The following is an 18831-nucleotide window of genomic DNA, read 5'->3' on the forward strand; positions in this document are numbered from 1 at the left end:
AAATACCAAGAACTGTTTATGCAGGAGCTTCCTGACTACATACAAATTAGGTTATTTAATTGAAAGCAATTACTAGAAAATTTGCCCTTGCATTGCATAATCGTGGTTGTACAAGGATATTGTACAACCCATTATTGTACAATGCATAGTTAATGTATAAAGCCCCTGGATCTTTCAGATCATGCATCCACACCTACATTAGAATAGTCAGCTTTAAATAGACAACGAATACATTATATCATCATGTAACAATTCTCAAAACATCAGAATCTGCTCCCCCATTTCTGTTCACAATAAGACATGATTGCAGTAAAATTAGTAGAACAAACGTTTATTTTTGTCCTTTGAGGAATTATGATAAAGTAATGATTTTCCCTGTTAGAAGCTGTTGTAGTGCATTTTGGGAAACCAAGTTCTTATAACTGCACTGTGTAGACAATATGGACAGGAAAGCACAGGTTCAAATGTGGATATCATGAAAAGTGAGAGAATTTACATTGTCAATGACAGCTAATACTGCAGATCTGACCTCCTAAGGATTAGGTGTTAATCCACAGAGGGTACCCTGTTAAGTTCAGCTGTGGTTGGAGTCTGAATACTTTGCTCTGTGGGCAGGAAAAAATTACAGCTGGTGTTAATAAAAGTTACATCATCATGTACAGAATATAGTAAGAAAAAAAAAAAAACTTGTAAGAAAACAGCAGAAAAATGGTGGGTCATGATGGTGGAGGGCAGAAATACGGATGTGAAAATGCATAAATGTAATCTTTTAACTTAAGAGCCATTAAATCTAGAACACAAGTTGTAATGTAGAATTGTTGAATACACAGGTATACGTATCCAGTTTATTATATTACATACTGAAAATATATATACTTGTATGAGCTTCTGCAGATTTCAGTGCTCACAACTTAAGCCTCATTCATTGGCTCAATATACCTGTATATAAACCTAAAATTAAATTAATTAATTAAATGTGACAGCACCCATTTGAATATTTATTTTATCAAATGGCACATACACTTTACACTTCCAGAATATGTCCAAGGCCATGGAAACCTTTCCTCATTTTAAAATCCAAGTTTCCAGTGACGAACAGTACATACCTGTACATTTTAGGAAAATGTGCACTTTCAGCCTTGTGACAGCACTTTTCTGAAGGCTTATTTCTGTTCCAGCAATGTGTTCCTTTGCACAACTCCAGCAACAAGAAGGCATGGTTTGATAAGCTTGATGTAGAAGAAGGTAAGTAAGCGTGATCAGAACTCTAATGAACACCTTGTCCAACATCAGCACCTAAACCTCTTTTGGCTGAATGAGCTCAGTTTTGGTGGAACTTTCCTTTTCACATGTTTACCTGTCTATATTTAGCTGCTCTGCTAAAAATTCTATCTATTATTGGGAATTATAGTTTAGGTTAAAATGTACATACACAGCCCTTCACTTACACTTCCTGTTTAGTTGGGTTCCAGATAATTTCAGTGGGAAAAAAATTTCCACTGTGCCGTAACTTAGAAAATCCATACTCTGTGAATTCATTTTTATTTTATCATTACAAGTACTGTGATTCATGGCTGTTTAGAGATAAGCCCACACATGCTTTTCATCAGTCACAGACAGAAAGTGCATTTTCGCTTTATAATATGTCATTTAGGATGGAAGAAGCAGAATAATGACATGGTAAAAATTTGGTTGGGGTTTCAAGGCTGCATATATTCATAGTAAATGACTGCATTGTGTGTAAGAAGTTATCTAAAAGTTTTGTTGCTTTTAAAAGTATTTTGTAAAAAGCCATAATTTCTCTTAAAATCTTCCAAACACAAAGTTTGACATATTTGACATTGTCCTAATAGCTGAGGGCTGTCTGAATGCAACCTATTCCATTATGGTATTGAACATTTATCCAACAGGAAGTCATTTTTTCATTGGAAACAGCACCATTTAATGTTTTATGCTCATAATAGGATTCTAAAAAATGTGGCACAACTTGTGTTTTAGATTCATAGGTGTAGCCCTTAGCATTATTTGAATAAACAGTTCAGAATGAAAGATGTTTATGGCCAAAGTATATGCACATATACACTTTATAATTATTTTCATAATAGGAGCAATAATTTGGAGCAATACCCTCAACCCTTGGTTCCTTGTATCAGTTAAAGGGGGTTTCTATCAGCATACTATGGATCTGCAACTCCTCCTCTGACCCCATAACATCTAACAAGTCTATAATCTGAGCATTGTTTTTTTCTTTCTCCATGGTGAATAATCTCCTTTTTCTTCCTGGAGGACTTAAGAAGGGAATGGGTGCTTCTCCAAGGGTTTTTCCTGCCTAGTAAATACTATTTTGACCATGTACAGATCCCCTGGGCATATTCAAAACTCATTAAAGGATAAATGCTACTATGTCATGGGCTTCATATGCAAAGGTCCCAATGGAGAATATCTGCAAGGTTGCCAGTTGAATGTTTAAACCATTATCAGGAAGAAGTGACAGCTATGGCTTCTTTGCACTTCTGAGCCTCAGCGTTATTTTCAACCATTATCTCATGATAAAATCATTTTTTGCATTCAGGTTGGTGTTGCAGAGAATATCTTCAAGGTTGCACACTGTAAGTTGGGACCCCATCAGGTAGAAGTGACAGTTGACGGCTCAGTGAACTTCCAAGCCCCAGCTTTATCTCAACTATTAATAAATCTTTGAATTCAAGCTAGTGGTTGCAGTTTGTGTTTGTTATGTCCATGTTTCTTGCCTTATTTTTGTTATTCCTTGGTTCAACACATAGTATGTTAACTTGATGAATATGAAAAATTGCTGTCAAAACTTAAGGGTCTATTTTAAAAGCATTAAATATGACAGTTACCAAACACACTGATGAAGAATTAATCACTGCCAATGAGAACACATGGCTGTGGAAGATTCTCCACTAGAGAATGTTTGGTAAGTGTACAATTCGCTGCTTTATAAAGGGACCATTTAGCTTTTTCTTTTCTGACCATTGATCATGTCATGATAAGTTTCCCCCAGGTGCTAGTTTTCTTATGAGTCTGGTGGTGGAAAACTATAACTCGGTTTCCCTTAGACTGTTGGACTCGTAGAAGGTGATTCTTTGCGGTCAGTTGCAAGAAGCAAAATACTATGATGGATAAGGACTTGTAAAAAGTTCTATAGAGCCACTCAGTACTTTTTTGAATAGCAATAATACTACTGACCCACATAAATCCCCTGTTAAAAGTTGCTTGAGATTAGCCTAAACATTTGAAGGAAAGCTTGATATTGTTTGGCTTTTATGTACCAATTCAGCCTACTGCTTAGACAATTGGTAAAACAAACAGATTTTAAAAACCTGCAACTGTACTTTTTAACATTTGTAAAAAGCCACATTGTTCCAAGCATTCAGCCTGACAAAGATGATTACCAGGAGCCCACAAGAGGCACCCGCCAATCCTGACTATCAAAAGATATTACTGCTCCATTAGCTTTGTATGCAATTTAGCTGAAACTTTCTTAAATACCAGATTTAGGAAACCAAAATTTCTTAGTGCATTTTGTGATTAAATTGGCCGTTTCACAATATAGCATATCTTTAGCATAAACTTTCCTTTACACATTTACCAATATCAACATTTCTTGTTCGGTGAGTCTTAGAATATTCACAGATTTTCTGATTTGCTTAACAATTGCTTTGACTCACAAATGGTTTTTAGAATATTCTACTGTATAGAACAGTAACTTCCTACCCCTAGCTTGGGAGCTACTCATAGCTCCCAGCTACTGAATGGTGACCTTAAACCACTGACTTAGGAGCCACATATAGCTCTCCACTCTCTCACAGACTGTTGGGACAGGTCCTTAGTATGTACTTGGCTTTTACTAACTTGTTTTGTTCACATATCTCTTCAATACATAATTATGAAGAGCATGAAGGTCATTAACAACAATTTACACTTTCTTGTACTAAAGTGTGGCTTATAAATTTGAGGGGGATTCCAAGAACAAAATAGAACTCTTCTTGTAACCTCTCTATATCCCTCGGGCCCTCCTCTTGTAGAAATTTATAGAGGAGATCCTACATTGCCAATTAAAAAACATCCATAATATACAATATCTGAAAATGTTTTCATTTTCTTCAGCAGTAGGTATTGACTATTCAACCATTGACTTGTTCTGTATAGTTGAAGACTTTTCACAAACCATCTCAGTGGCTTCCTCACCATCTCCTATCGAATAATCCAGAATTTCAAAGAGCAGCCATTGTCCCAGACGTCATAGCTCCATTGTGACTAGATTAAATTAGAACAGGGTGTTAATGGTGTTGTACAATCAACATTGTCCTTGACATATTTAATGACACCTTACCCATTGGGTCAAGGTTATCTATATGGGTATAAATCTAGGGGTGTACTTAGAAAGCTACTTGGATGAGTAGTGAAGTATCTTCAACATTACAAAACAAGTTCTATTAAATGTGGCCAACAAACAATATCCATAAAAAAACAGTATTAGGAAACCGTCATATGTCATGTGGGTCATTGGAAAAATACTGCAGACAAAACGACATCTAGGGAATTCTGGGGATTTTTGGGGGGAGTTCCAACTCTTTTAAAAGAAGTTTCCCATATGAAGTTGTTTTTTTTCTGAAGTTCTGGAACTGAGGCAACCAAAAATGATGTTTAATGAGTCAGCGTGCTCACTGTGCAGTTGCAGTTATTGTGTTCATTAGATTCTGCCTTATTTAGAGATGATTATAGGATTCTCTCTTCTTTGTATTCACAATTAATAGTGTAATAATGGCACATGAATTATATTAATATATTCAATGACCAGACATTTTGAACTAATGGCAGGTGGTTATTTAATTAATGGACAGGACTGTGTAAGGGTTGAGTAGAAACAGATGAAAGTGATAGGAGGTATCTGTGGTTAAATGAGCTGTTGTGTAATGATACAATGAACGGGCATAGTAGAGTCGTGAAATATGCTGCTTACATACTGAGATGTAATAAATATAGAGCAGTTTTGCCCCGTAATTAGAGCATAAGGTCTTGGTACCCTGAAAACGGAGGGATTGACTGGGGCTAGGACCCCTGGCTTTCTTCCTGCCCCCTGTGTCCAGCATATAGAGCAGCCAATTGGCGAAATCTGGGGCCCCAAGAGCCCAACTGAGAAAAGTCTTGCTCTGAAGTTGTAGACCAGGTGCTAATGGAACTGAGAGAGGCTGCACTGGAGCCGGAGCCCTCAAAGGCATAAGTCTGAAAGGAGTCATAAGGAGGCACTGAGGAGTCCTGGTCTGCCATCCTTACTTTTCTACTTATGTAGTCTCTAAAGAGTGAAAAGTCCATTTCTGCCCCAGGTAACCACTGAGGCAGCGGGTGACGCTGGGAAGCAAGTGAACTGTCCCCTCCAGCCTCACTTCCTTCGCTCAAGTTGTATAAGCTCCGCAAAGCTGACATGTCATAGGCCTCGGTATCCTGTTCTCCCCCGCCCTCGTCATTGTACTTTATTACGTTATCCCTCATATCTTCATCCTCATCTGATGCCAGATGACCCTGGTGGTGTCGTTTTAGAGCCAAAATAAGAAGAATCAACACTGCAGAAGAAAAAATAGGTACAAGTTGTAATTTATAACGTGTAGGCAGGCAATTGAAGATTGTTTACTGTCCATAAAACTCAATGACTAGGACTACAAATGCTCAAATAAAAAGTTATCATCCCTATAGAAGACAGTGATAGTGAACTACACACTAACTTTGGGAATATTACTCTTATTAGAAATCAAAGATCTATTTTCTCTTTTTCACTGATGGATATATATAAATATGTGTGTGTGTTTGGTTTTTTTCCCAATCACAAAGTAAAGACATACAAGTGTTCCCTAGGAACCCAATAAGGTTTTGTCATACCATTATGTGCATGTTTATGAAAATATTTTGTGCAGTGAAATGCTTTGCATGGCAGCCTATCCTCACTGGTTAATTTAATATTACACCTTGCTAGTACCTATTTGGACTTGCCTTTGCATTCAGAACTGCTGTAATTTTTGAAGGAACAGATTCAACAAGCTTCAGGAAACATTCCTTAGGTATTTTTATTGATATTGAGAGAATAGTATCACATAACTACAGCAGAGTTGTCAGTTGCACATCCATGATGCAAATCTCTTGCAAATCTCCACCACATCCCAAAAATGTTCCTTATTGGATTGAGATCAGGTGACTGTGGAAGCAGTACAGTAAACTTATTTGAGTATTATAAACCTATTGTCAAGTTCAGGAAACCAGATGTTTTGAGTTTCATGGCATGGTGTGTTATCCTGATGGAAGTAGTTATAAGAAGATTATCTACTTACGCTGAAGCCATAGAGATGAACATGGTCAGCAACGATGCTAAAGTAGGCTCGGGCATTTAAACTATGCTCACTTGGTTCTAAGGGGCCGAAAGTGTGTCAAGAAAATATCCCCTCCGACTCCATTATACCACTACCACCAACCATTGATACAGGGTATGATGGATTCACGCTTTCATGTTGTTGACACCACATTCTGACCCTACCATTCAAGTGTCGAGGCAGAAATTTAGTCTCATTAGACCGGGCAACATTTTCTTATCCAAATTTTGTGAGCCTGTATAAATTGTAGCCCAGTTGACATGCAGTTTGCTGACCAGAGTGGCTCCTGGTGGCTGCTGTAGACCATCTACTTTAGATGTACTTTGTGAATTTAAGATGTTCTTTTGCAAACCTCAAATTTAAGTGGTTATTCAAGTTACTGTATCTTTTCCATCAGCTTAAACAAGTCTTGCCATTCTCCTCTGACTTCTGAGGTCAGCAAGGCATTTCTTACCCAGGCAACTACTGCTCACTAGATATTTTCCCTTTTTTGGACCATTCTTTGTACATACCAGATGATTGTGTGTGAAAACCCCAACAGATCAGCAGCTATGCCAACAACAGCCAACTACCATGCCATCAAGGTCACTTAAATTACCTTTCTGCCCCTGATTATCGTCTTGAATTTCAGCAGATCATCTTGACAATGTCCACATGCCTCCATGCATTAAGTTGCTGCCATGTGATCAGCTGATACAATATTTGTGTTAACAAGCAGTTGAACAAGTGTAAAAAATAAAGTGGCTGGAGAGTGTTTACATGATTATAGAAGTGAACATCCTTCACCTTATCACCTTATCAACTATTACTGAACAAGTGAAACTACTCTATAGCTTTGGTATATTAACCACATTGTCTATCCCACAGGCTATAGGACACTATATAGATTTTAAAATAAGGTAACAAACCAAGGTAAATAATAACATCCCGGCAGTTCATATTTTTGGAGGTTTGGTTCCATCAGGTCTTAGAGACACCAGTAACCAAAATATGGATAATGTTGGATAACAAGAATCTCTTTACATAGATATTTGCCTTGAAAAGGATACTTGCCTGTATAACTCTACCCAAGAAACTTGTATAGTTTGCTATACAGGGTCTTAGTTAAAATTGTAAACCAGCTACAGTATATTATCACTATACATTTCCCTAGTGATCTGTAACTCGATAAAAACTGACTGGCAAAACAGATATTGTAGGTGGTTGCCTGTGCCACCGATCTTTTTTAATCAGCAAATTACTTTTTCTGGCAACAAAAACTCTAACAAAATCCGTTTTGTAGCTGCATAGTTGGGATAGTGTTTGGGTTACAATAAACTTCTCATTTAGGTGTGGTAAATACACCATTAAATAGTTGTTGTCATATCTTGTTAAAACTATTACATCCCTGTTCTTTCTGTCTCTAAACACCAAATGAGTTAGAGGTTGGTGTTCTGTAGTCCTACAAAACTTCCTGTGTGACCATTCTGCGCCTCCATAGATCAGTTTGAGGAATGACCATTGACACTATAGGATAGGAAAAGTGTCACTTCCAGGATCACTTGGTGAAAAGTCATAAAAAAAATAGTATAAAATGTACCACAAAAAGCAAACAATAAACCAACTTATCTGGTATACCAACCTTTTCTACTGTAATGGTCAGATTATAATTTTAACAGGTAAAAAAAATAGTAAAATTAAGTGAACTCACCCACAAGGATCAGGACACACACCAGCAAGGCGATAAGGGCTCCAGGACTGAGACTACCAGCCATCACATAAGCAGTGGTGTTACATGACTGCACGGCCCCAGTGCTGTCACAGCCGCAGACTCGTATGGTGAGGGTTCCTGTGCTGCTCAGGGCTGGTGTACCTCCATCAACAACCAGAATTGGTAAAATATACATGTCCTGCTCCCGTCTGTCGAATGGCATCCTGTGTGTATGTACTGACGCTGTGTTATCTGCAGGGTAAAGTGCAGTCATATCAGACAGAATCTAAATCATTTTTAATGGCAAATGCTTTGATTGGTATTAAAGATCTGATGAAGTCTGACACCCTTGGTCCTGTTTGACTTTTGACCCATTTTGCTATGACTGATGGCTGGCATAGCTGGGTAATGGACGCACTTCTTTGCATGAATTTTGTCACACAGACTTGTATTGCAGATCTCTGGCCAGGTCTGACTTGATCTGAGCAATATTCTGATAAGTATTTGATCAGTCAGAAGTCCCAAAACATTGAACACCTGTTTGAGAGTTTTCCCTACTGACCTTTTTTCTTAGATTGACAAATGGATTTCCAATGGGATGTACTTGATTGTTTGTATACATGATCCAACTCACTTGTGTAAGTTAGGTGAAGTTTGGATCAATGTATTTACAACTGATCAGAATTACAAATATTCCTTCACTGTCAGTTGCAGAATTCCCTTGAGGTTCATAGCAGATCCAATAATTTTTCAAAATAAGAAGTAGTATCAGGTATGGCCTGCCTGTGTATCCCAGTCCTTCGAGCTGTGAGTTTTTTTCAGGTGTCTATTAGACTGCACAGTAATATTTAGGCTTTATCACTGCAGTCACAGAAAATTAGAGGTAAGACTTTACAAACTCAGTCATGTTTATCTGGTTCTGTTCTGAGTGTCAGATCTAGCCAAATTGATACCAAAGGAAACACCTGTGCCTTCTGCAATAAAAATCCTGCCTGCTCACAATTCTTCCATGCAAAACTATAGTCCTGATTTAATATTTTGCATCCAGCTATGTAAAAAAAAATCTAATTTGCAATCTGCAATTGCAACTAAAGCAAATATCAACATTTTCCACAATTAGGAATCCATGATCAGACAGGTCATTTTTGCAGAAATGGACAGGTGATATCCCTACTGCAATAATTCCCTTTACCTGCCTGATTACTCTGGGTATCTGGTAAAAAAGCTGGGCTGAGCATATGCTTTGTCAGCTTTGGTTGCCAGGATGCCCACCAATCCCAGCTTTCCCTGCACACAGTAGTTAGTTAGGTGATCCCAGCCAATCAAGATGGACAAAGGTCATATACGGGAAGAGAAGAAAGACGAAGGTTGTGTAGTTGTGCCCTGTGGGTTTTAATTCCACATTAAGCAGGGCTCCAGAAACCCTGTAATCTTTCTACAAATTTTCTATCACCTTAAGAAATAGAGTCTTCAAGTCAAAGTCTGGAAGTAGCAAAACATCCTCAAGACTTTGGCAATTCATAGGGTGATTGTAGGCCATGTATTACTAGATGTGCTGTGAAGTGCAACCTTGATATCATGACATGACCATTGAAGTCCTAAGAACTTGCCAATGAAACCTGGGAAAGACAGGAAGAGGATGCACTAGGTGTCATGCAGCTCAGTGCAAGGAAGTGGCAACTATGAGAACTTTACATTCACAAATGACATAATTGTAGTAAATTATTGTACTGAAACTGTTGTTAAAAATATTAACAAAAAAATATAATTTATTAATGATAAAAATGCTTATCCATACTGACTGCTGTAATGGTTGTTCCTTCTCTATGGAAGTTTGAATAACGCTATACTCTGACAAGCTATCACTTATGTCAACTTATGTCAAGTATTTCACTGTCTGCTAGTGTCCCATGCAGAGGGTTAGGAAAGATAAAGCATGGAGGTCCCTATAAATAGAGTTTCAGGATGTTTTGCCTGTCTTTTACATAGTGTCATTTAGGTTAGAAGGGTTGTGAACTGATGACTGCTGGTGTCCCATGCAGGGTTGAAAGATCTAATAATAGGAGATCTCTAATAAAAAAAAATCCATATACAGATAAAGATTATGGAGTTTTAGGATATTTTGCCTCTATTTGATATGTTGACATTTGTCATTTTAGGGATTACAGATAGTTATCAAGGCCATACATGGGGTAAGGAGCTAAAAGAGACACTTAGAATGTTCAGATGCATGTTGAGTAAGCTATCCGTGAGATTCTTTGCACGCTTATCTCTGCCTAAGGCTGGACACAGACAGGTATTTCATTTGTTCAATCTTATTAAATGTATCCTTCATAGAACTAATGAATACCTAAATCTGTATTGATCTCCTCTTGTTATCCTACATAGAGCAGACAAGAGATGCTACTTTATATAAAATACTTGTTTACGCTACTCGTTTTAAAATCGTTGGTTTTAAAATCATTGGTAAACAGAAGTAATCATTCATAAACTGACCAAATGATGATCGTGCGAACTGATCCCCTCATTCATGTATAGGGCAATTGGACCAAACCAATCCATTTGGTGGGTAGTATTATGCTGAATGACTCCTGACCTACAAAATAATTTTTTCTATATGTTCTAGAGACGTGGCCAAACTACCTTTATGATTATGGGTTATCTATTTTTACATGTATTTATAACAGCCCCATGCTGGTGATCATGCTGATCTCCAGCTTTATAAATAGGTCCCATGGTATACTGGGGAAAGGAAAAGGGGTTTAAGTGATGAAAGAATAGGTGACCTTCATGTAGGACTTTCCAAGACTTCAGCATTGCCCTCTAGCAACCAACACAGTAAAGAGAAGAAAGTTTGAATCTGGTTGGCTTCCACATACAATATATCCAGTTCTTATTTAAGCCAAATGAAGAAGACAAACATGGAGGAAAATAAGACTTTACATTTCAATGCTGTTTAGAAGGAGAGCAAGTATTTATTTAATAGGACCTGGACCTGTACGGATCAGTGGTTATGGATCACTTAATAGGCTAATGAGTATATGAACATCACATGATGACAAATGATATATTTGGATATGGATTACATAATTAAGAATGGCAAAGAAAATGGAGAATGGGATATCAGGTGACCGACAAGACGCTCACCCTTGACATTGAGCAGCGTAAAGTGGTGCTCCGCGCTGGGGTCAGGTGCAAGTCTGAAGTAGAATCGATGCCCCCCCATTGGCTCATCTCGATCCACCACACTGATCGTCTGAATAAGCTACAGTACATGGAGTAGATAATATTTATAGGAGTCTTGGACAGGTATGGAAACTTTGATGTACACAAACTGCAATGTGGTACCTACATTTAGTATAAAAAGTCAGCAAAAAAATAACAACCCTGTCTGGCAATACATTTATAGCAATGAAGCTACCCATCTTGTAAAAGTCTACCAAAACATTTTAGTTTTTGATTGAGAAGTGATGGATCAGAACCTTTGGTTGGAACCTCTGTCAGGTTGTTTTTACAGTCTCCTAGACTGTAGAGTCTCTCTACAAGTCCCCACTGGGGGAAAAAAAACTATTTGTCCAAACTTTTTGCTGTCATCAGAACAGCAGGGGAATCTTCCAATGGGGACATTTGTTTTGATGACAATTGTTTAAGAGAAATTTATGTTTTACAGAAACTCATTTTCACTTTATTTTGTGTCTGCAGGACAGGAAGTAGAGGTAAATCTTTAGAATGGGATAAAGTATGAATAAAGTAAAAAAAACTCCCTACTAATGGTAGTCAGATAGTTTCAATTGGAGTTGATTCTGACTGCAGCTATTTTAACCTCAGATCAGAATTCATTATTTGGGTAATCCGAATTTTGATCTGACACAAACCTGTCATTGGTAGATATAGTAGTGCTTAGCCAATCCAGTTGACAGACAATAACATCTGTCACTGTCCTGGTAGCCAGATTGGCGGAGCTGTATTATACTTGTCATTGACAGGTACACTACGGCTCATTAAAAAAAATGGATTCTTGGAATTTCCAGTTCCAGTTGGATTTCTTGACTGATTTGACCACATATGATTTGACTGATTTTTTCCATTATTCTATTTCCTTCTCTATCCAAAATGAAAACATCTTCAGATTAGGACTACTTTTAGTTTGTTTGAAACAATAAAAAGATATGGTGATTTGCTGTAAACAGACTTTTTAGTAATTTTAAGTGTAAAGTCCAGTACACCTTAGCAACCAAGATGAATTCATCAATCCCCAGTAAACCGAAATTTGATTGGATAGCCACAGGTTACTTTGGGTAAGCAAAAACCACTTGTGGCAAAAATTTTTAAGCATGGCTGTACAAAGAAAATAAATGATAAGGAAAACTGCCTAATCCTAAAGTGATGTATGTTTGTTTCTATGAAGGAAATTAATAGGATACCAGTACCTTGATGAGGCATGACCACATCGTGTGAAAGAGCTGTAGGGTCAGTTAAGCTACGTACACACGTCAGATTTTTATCGCCCGATAATCGGCATCGGCCAATTATCGGGCGAAAATCTGCCGTGTGTACAGTCGGTGTCGTCCATCGTCCGGACGACCGACCTGCCGGATCCACGGACGATGGACGACAGCCGATCCTAATGAAAGGGAAGGGGAGAGCGCGCAGCAGGGTGCCGCTCCGTCGCTCTCCCCCTCCCCTCTCCATAGAGCATGAACGGTGCTGTATGTACAGCACCGTTCATGCATCGTGCACTCCCTTGTCGTTGGAAAGGATCGTGAAAGATCCTTTCCAACGACAAAAATTGGAAGTGTGTACGCAGCTTAAATCTTTCTTGTTATCTCTTATTCTTTGTGTACAGCATCCTGCTGAGAGCAGTGTGCAAGACTTTGGGTTAATTTATTTTGCTTTTCATTGCCTTTCTGAATGCCCTATTAAATTATTATAAAATATATTTTAGGTTTATTTTGTAAAGTTCATTTGTTTCAAGTGCTCCTTCGTTATGCCATGTAAAAGTTGAAGATTTATATTTACCTTTCCATCAGGAGAAGTGTTCTTCGAGTGTTCTTGAAAAAAGTTCTTAAAGAGTTCTTTATTCCTGAAAAGCTACAGAGGAAGTGCTGCTTTATAATACTTTCAATTGGGTTGAATAGTGCACCCTCCTTGGTACTCTTTGAAACCCTGACTTTGGACCAAGTAAATCAGGAAACCTGACTTTAACTCTTCTAAGTCTTCTAGTCTTCTAATTCAGATTTTTCTTTGGCAGTGATATAAGTTTTTTTATTTAATTATATAAATAAGGCTCTATTTATAAAACAGGGACATTCCCTCGTTGGAATCAATTACTGCAATTGAAACACATGGACCTGAAAGATCACCACCAGGAAATGTTTGAAGGAATGTCTGATTTTCTGTTTTATAAATAGACCTTAGTATTTTTATTAGCATGTTAATGATGAGAATACAATGGGAACCAGGTAAGGTATAATATAAGTAGATTAAACTTCAGCTTCAAGAGTGCTTAAAACCCCTAATAGGATTTTGTTCTTCAGCAAATATCAGTTCACCAATTGGAAGATTTACCATCACCTCCTATGATTTTCCATTGCTTTGTCTTAGTATTAATTGACATCAAAACAAATGGACAAAGAATCTCTACCGCTTGGACATAGGCAGCAATAAAAAAACAGAGGGTCCAAGCCTTCTACATTGTATTGCATACAATATATATTTAAACAAGTATTATCTTATATACATAACTGATATAAAGTAATAACTAAATATAAATAGCAAAATGTATTGGAGAGGTTATTGGATTACATGTTTACTGGTCCAGCTTCTATATGTTTTACCTAACATTCTTTACATATTTTAAAAAAGTCACAACCATGCCTGATTACCCCTTCAGGGCAGCAATATTGAGTGAAGCAGATTGAGAAAGTGAAATGTTCACTTCAGATCCTAACCATTCTTCATTTGTTTGTGCCTGGTGGAAATATTCTTTAAATGAAACCTAGCTTTTTTTTCACAATTGGTCATTCAAATTAATTTCTGAGGTTGTGCATTACCTGTCCAGGTAGAGCATCCTCACAAACAGAAGACTCATGTGGTGTAGCCAACTCCGGAGGGTTATCATTTACATCCAGGATGCGAATTTGCAGGGCCAGCGTTGAAACCTTCTGAGGGTCATCTGTAAAGATTACATAAAGCCATAACGAGTGATTCTCCACTACACATGACCAAGCTTCCTAAGACTTGTTTTGCACATCATTCACTCTATCTACCTATTTGATTTTTCATGGCTACAGAAAAACCCTACTATTTTAAACAAAGCAATTACGGACACTTTTTTAAGGTTGTGCTCTTTTGAGCTTTCATACTTTTCTTTTGAAAAACTGTCATAATTAAAGCTGAACTTCAGGCAGATATAAAAGGCAAATAAGCATTGTAATTATTAGTACATCATTAAATGTATTTTTAATCCATTGTAAGTAGCTGAATTTGACTTGGTATAAACCTCTTGTCTACTGTACAATCGGCACAGCAGAGCACAAAGAGAAGGAGAGACAAACAATAAAAGGAGTCAGTAAGGTGTGCAGCAGTGCAAAAAATCATATTAAGGAGGAGGAAGGCAGGAGTGATAGAAGCATTTAGAACTGTGCTCCTTCTCCTTTCGCTGTCTACTCACAGCACATGACTTGGCAGAGAGGAGACCGGTGTATGAAATTAAAGCCATCTTAAAAACAAAAAGTAACCAGAAGGTAGAGATAATTGACAAAAGAGACATGCAAAGTCTTTTTTGCCAAAAAAGAAGGCCTGGCACCGCCACTTACAAAGGGGTTATCGGGGACAATGTAATTCCTGTTCATGTGCCCCATCATCAGTGGCTGTCCAATGGCAGAAGAGGATCGACAGGGACGCCAAAGTCTGCTACCAAATCAGAAGTGAAAATGGACCTGTTGTCATCGCTGCAGGGCATCTGGGAACAGGTAAGTCGGTGCCATTTTGGCAAGTAAGCATGAGTTCTAAAAAAATTGTTCTTTCCTAATACCATTAATGTGGTCACTTCTTCTCCACCCTATTCAGTGCCAGTCCTGTACAAAATTAAAAGGACCCGGAGTTATGGATGCCCTGATGTCATCTGGGTAAGAAGGCTCCCCTTTGTAATAATAACCAACCAGAAATGCTCTGTTCTGTATTAATAACCAACCGGGCTTAAAGGTTGTTTCAAGAACACAGTGGGGAGCATTTCTGTTGACTGATGTGATTGGGGCAGGAACACTTACAGCTGTTTAGTTTCTTGATGAATAGTCATAATCTGAGCACCATATATTCCAGGCAGAAGAGGCAAGTAGCCAGGACTTGAGATTGAGGCTTAGGAACAAAGAGTACATAGGACTTCATCAGAATTCAGCACATGAAAAAGACCAAATGGCAAATATTTTATCTGTATAATTAAATTTAAGCTGAATGTTTTTTTTTCATTTTGATTTCATTGCCTGAAATTTAAGCTCACCTATGGCCAACAATTAGATGGAAGATAACATCCAAAAATAGGATGGGTGTAGACCAATAAAATAGATACATGACACTGACTGGTACAATGACAGAGGTAAAATAAAGACGTAAGAAAACCTGCTTCCATTGCCTGAACAGTCAGATTGTGCCAGCCTGAGGTCTCACGGTCCAAGGGTTTGGTTATCCTAACTTCACCGGACTCTTCATCAATTTCAAAAATTCCATCATCAGACAATTTGTCCAGTGAATACCTGGGTGATAAAATGCATTTCAATGTAAGTTATATTTTTGAAGAAATAAGGTAGAAGAATAAACTTTGAATAAATTAGATGGAAAAAATTTTTAAGAGCCAGTCCTTACATAGCCAATAGCTTTTGGTAATTTGTTGTAAGTCTTTTATTGCTTTTAGTTTCCCCTGAAATAGCTGTTTTATCCTGCACTGCATGAGCACATTGAAGCTATTTCTGTACATGGTGACTTTCCTCTAAAACAGTAGTCCCCAACCTTTCCGATAGCGGGGCCCGGCAACACAGCACAAAATTTTGCCACGCCCCGGTACATCACACACCACTCTGCCACTTCCAGCTGCCCTCATGCAAGCAGTGCCAGGAGAGCCATCCATGCTCCCAGTGCCACACTGCCACCAGCTCCAGAACAGTGCAAGAATGGTTTCCGCCCCCCATCACCCGCGGCCCAAACCCACCAGCCATGGTCTGCAGCCCATGGGTTGGGGATCGCTGCTCTAAAACATATGTCTTCACCCTCCTACACTTCATTTGCTCCCTAGTCCCTGAAACATTAGAGTGGAAATGTGGGGAAAACCAGAGTGCCATGGTTTAAGATGCAGGGGTATTTACTCTATTTTATCATTCTGAAGATAACAACCTGATGTGTTTAAGAGTTATGGTGTTCACCCTATAATAACGCTAATAGAGATATAAACAGTGTTTGTATGTAAGTCATAGCACTAAAAAAAAATATTCTGTATGTTGTTGTCATTAACTATAACATTAATATTTAGTGTATGGTAAATTAAGATTTTGTAGTTTTTAGCGCAATGCTTGAAATCTGCTGAAATGGCTTATAGGAATGATAATGAAGACAGATAGGGGTGCTGCCTGCTCCTAAACCATTGGTTTGGCACATTTATTTTCCCTTCAACATATGCACCTAAGATGCCCCCAGGGCTTTTACTTGTAAGAGAGCTACCTAACTATTAGGTCCATTATACTCTACAATTTGGACTTATCTTAACCCTAGATCCAGAACCTCACACTTACATTTTTTAAAATGTTAGACTTGGAAAAATCTAACTTATTCTATGGTTTTTGTGTTTCCCTATGCAATACAGACAGGTCATGTCTATTGGCGAGCTGGGGGGAGGCTGGGGAAGGGCACTTCCTAAAACTGGTAACATCCACAGGTGATGTTGAACTAAAATCCAGTAAATGGAAAGGATGATACATGGATAGTTAGATGGGGATAGTTAGTATTTAGATAATACTGGATGTCCTCCAGCCAGGAAATTAGGTGGAGTTTGACTTGGTTGGCTGCATCTTCTAAAACACTGGTCGCCAACCTTTTTGGTCCGGCAGACCACTAAAATCACCGGCTCCCGACCGTGCATGCGGATCTGAGCCTGCGCTGGGAGAGTGGGCGGGTGGTGCACATGTGTGGACACATCCCGCCTAAACCCCTGAGCCTAGAACTGTACTGGAGACGTGGTCTGTGTCTCTGGCTGGTACATCCCCCCAGTGGGTCCTTTTCCTGACCCCGCTCGGGGGTGCACCGACCAGAGCTGCGGACCACCGCTGGCGACCGATGTTCTTAAACACACACCAAACCTGATTTAATAAAGCTCCCCAAGACTGGATTGGATAGACTATCATAGGGGAACCTGGGTCATCTAGCAAACCTGGAATGGGTTTCATCAAAATATTTGTTATTAGCAAATAGATTGGATCCTGGGCCGTTCCAGGTTTGCTTGTTATCCCAGATTCTACTATGACAGTTTATCTTCTCCAGTCTTGGGGAGCTTTAAAAAAATCAGAGCCACTATGAGAAGCTGTGTGAAAAGCAATCAGAGTAAGAAATGTAAGTACAGGGGGGAGTCCTACAAATGTGCATGATGAAGATAAGTTTATTTTAACAAAATCTGTCCTTGTACAGCCTTTTTCCTTAGCACAGCAGTTCAAGAGAAACAAAAGGCACAAAATGTGAGATAATTGTTGCATTGGGCAGTGGTGTTGGCCTAGCATTGGTAGCTTACAGGAGGGTTACTGAGAAATAACCACATAAGTGTGATTCTGCTTCCTCATTGCCCAGTCATCAGGATAGGGAGGTGACCGAAGAAATACATCTCAGACAGCTTTTTGTTAACCTACAATCATTCATCAAATATAGTGGGTTATTAAATAGTGCACCTGGGAAATAGGATTCTTCCTGATTCTCTGTGGCTCTGCAACGAATGCTTCTATTATTCCTAAAACAATTTTTGGTACACAGATGGCCAAACCTTCTGTAAATTGTGATGCCAAAATTAGACGTTTTGGATGGTCTGATCTGTGTATGTATTCCATAAAGCACAGAATTATAAAAAAAAATGTTTCACATCTTGCCAAGAAAAATGTTCTGCTACATTTACAAGCTTTTTTAAAAGCCCAACTACAGTTTTAAAAAGGGATTTTAACTTTATGTTAAATCCCTTAAATAATAAATTGGAAATCTAACCACAGCAATTACTATATTAAACCAGTATAATTATTTCCAATGAAATGAACTTCAAGGTTCAGTTACAGACATTATTAAAATGAACATTATGTTCTTTTTATAATCAAAATATATACCATATAAGAACACACAGCCAAAATGACTCTAGAAATACATTAAGTTCTTTCAAATGCAGAAAAAACAGACAGTCGGAACACTTACTTCTGATATAATTGGTGGTTGTTAGTAAAATGTTTTGTCAAAAAATATAGAACTGCACTTAACTATACACAATGTAAAATGTGTGTTATAATGTAATGCAAATACTGAATATATGTAACAATATATACACGGAGTAATACAAAGTATGCATTGTGCACAGTAATTATATAAAACACTCAAATAAAAAATCACAACCAGTGGGACTCATAACTAGGGCTACTAAGCAAGGATGGTGTCCACCTTCCCTCTAATAATACCATATTCTTGAAACAAGAAATATCATTGTGGGGAAGAGTCTATCCACACCTGTGCATTGCAGTA

At 38.1% G+C, this 18831-nt stretch overlaps 1 protein-coding gene across 3 annotated transcripts in view; it reads right to left on the minus strand.

The window, feature by feature from the left end:
* Positions 1 to 315: 315 nt before the first annotated feature.
* The window catches only part of CDH22 (cadherin 22), a 200118-nt gene continuing 181602 nt past the window's right edge, over positions 316 to 18831 (minus strand). For 2 of the 3 annotated variants that reach the window (XM_072403805.1, XM_072403804.1), the window contains 5 exons: positions 15697 to 15830; positions 14130 to 14251; positions 11224 to 11341; positions 8077 to 8328; positions 316 to 5588 (listed from right to left, as the gene is read on the minus strand). In XM_072403805.1, the coding sequence (XP_072259906.1) occupies positions 5077 to 5588; positions 8077 to 8328; positions 11224 to 11341; positions 14130 to 14251; positions 15697 to 15830 (1138 nt within the window). In that variant the 3' untranslated portion in view covers positions 316 to 5076. Of the gene's footprint in view, positions 5589 to 8076; positions 8329 to 11223; positions 11342 to 14129; positions 14252 to 15696; positions 15831 to 18831 lie in introns of those variants that run through there. The other variant, XM_072403806.1, reaches the window with a different exon arrangement.

This window comes from Pyxicephalus adspersus, chromosome 3 (assembly GCF_032062135.1).
Source record: "Pyxicephalus adspersus chromosome 3, UCB_Pads_2.0, whole genome shotgun sequence".
Taxonomy (NCBI): domain Eukaryota; kingdom Metazoa; phylum Chordata; class Amphibia; order Anura; family Pyxicephalidae; genus Pyxicephalus; species Pyxicephalus adspersus.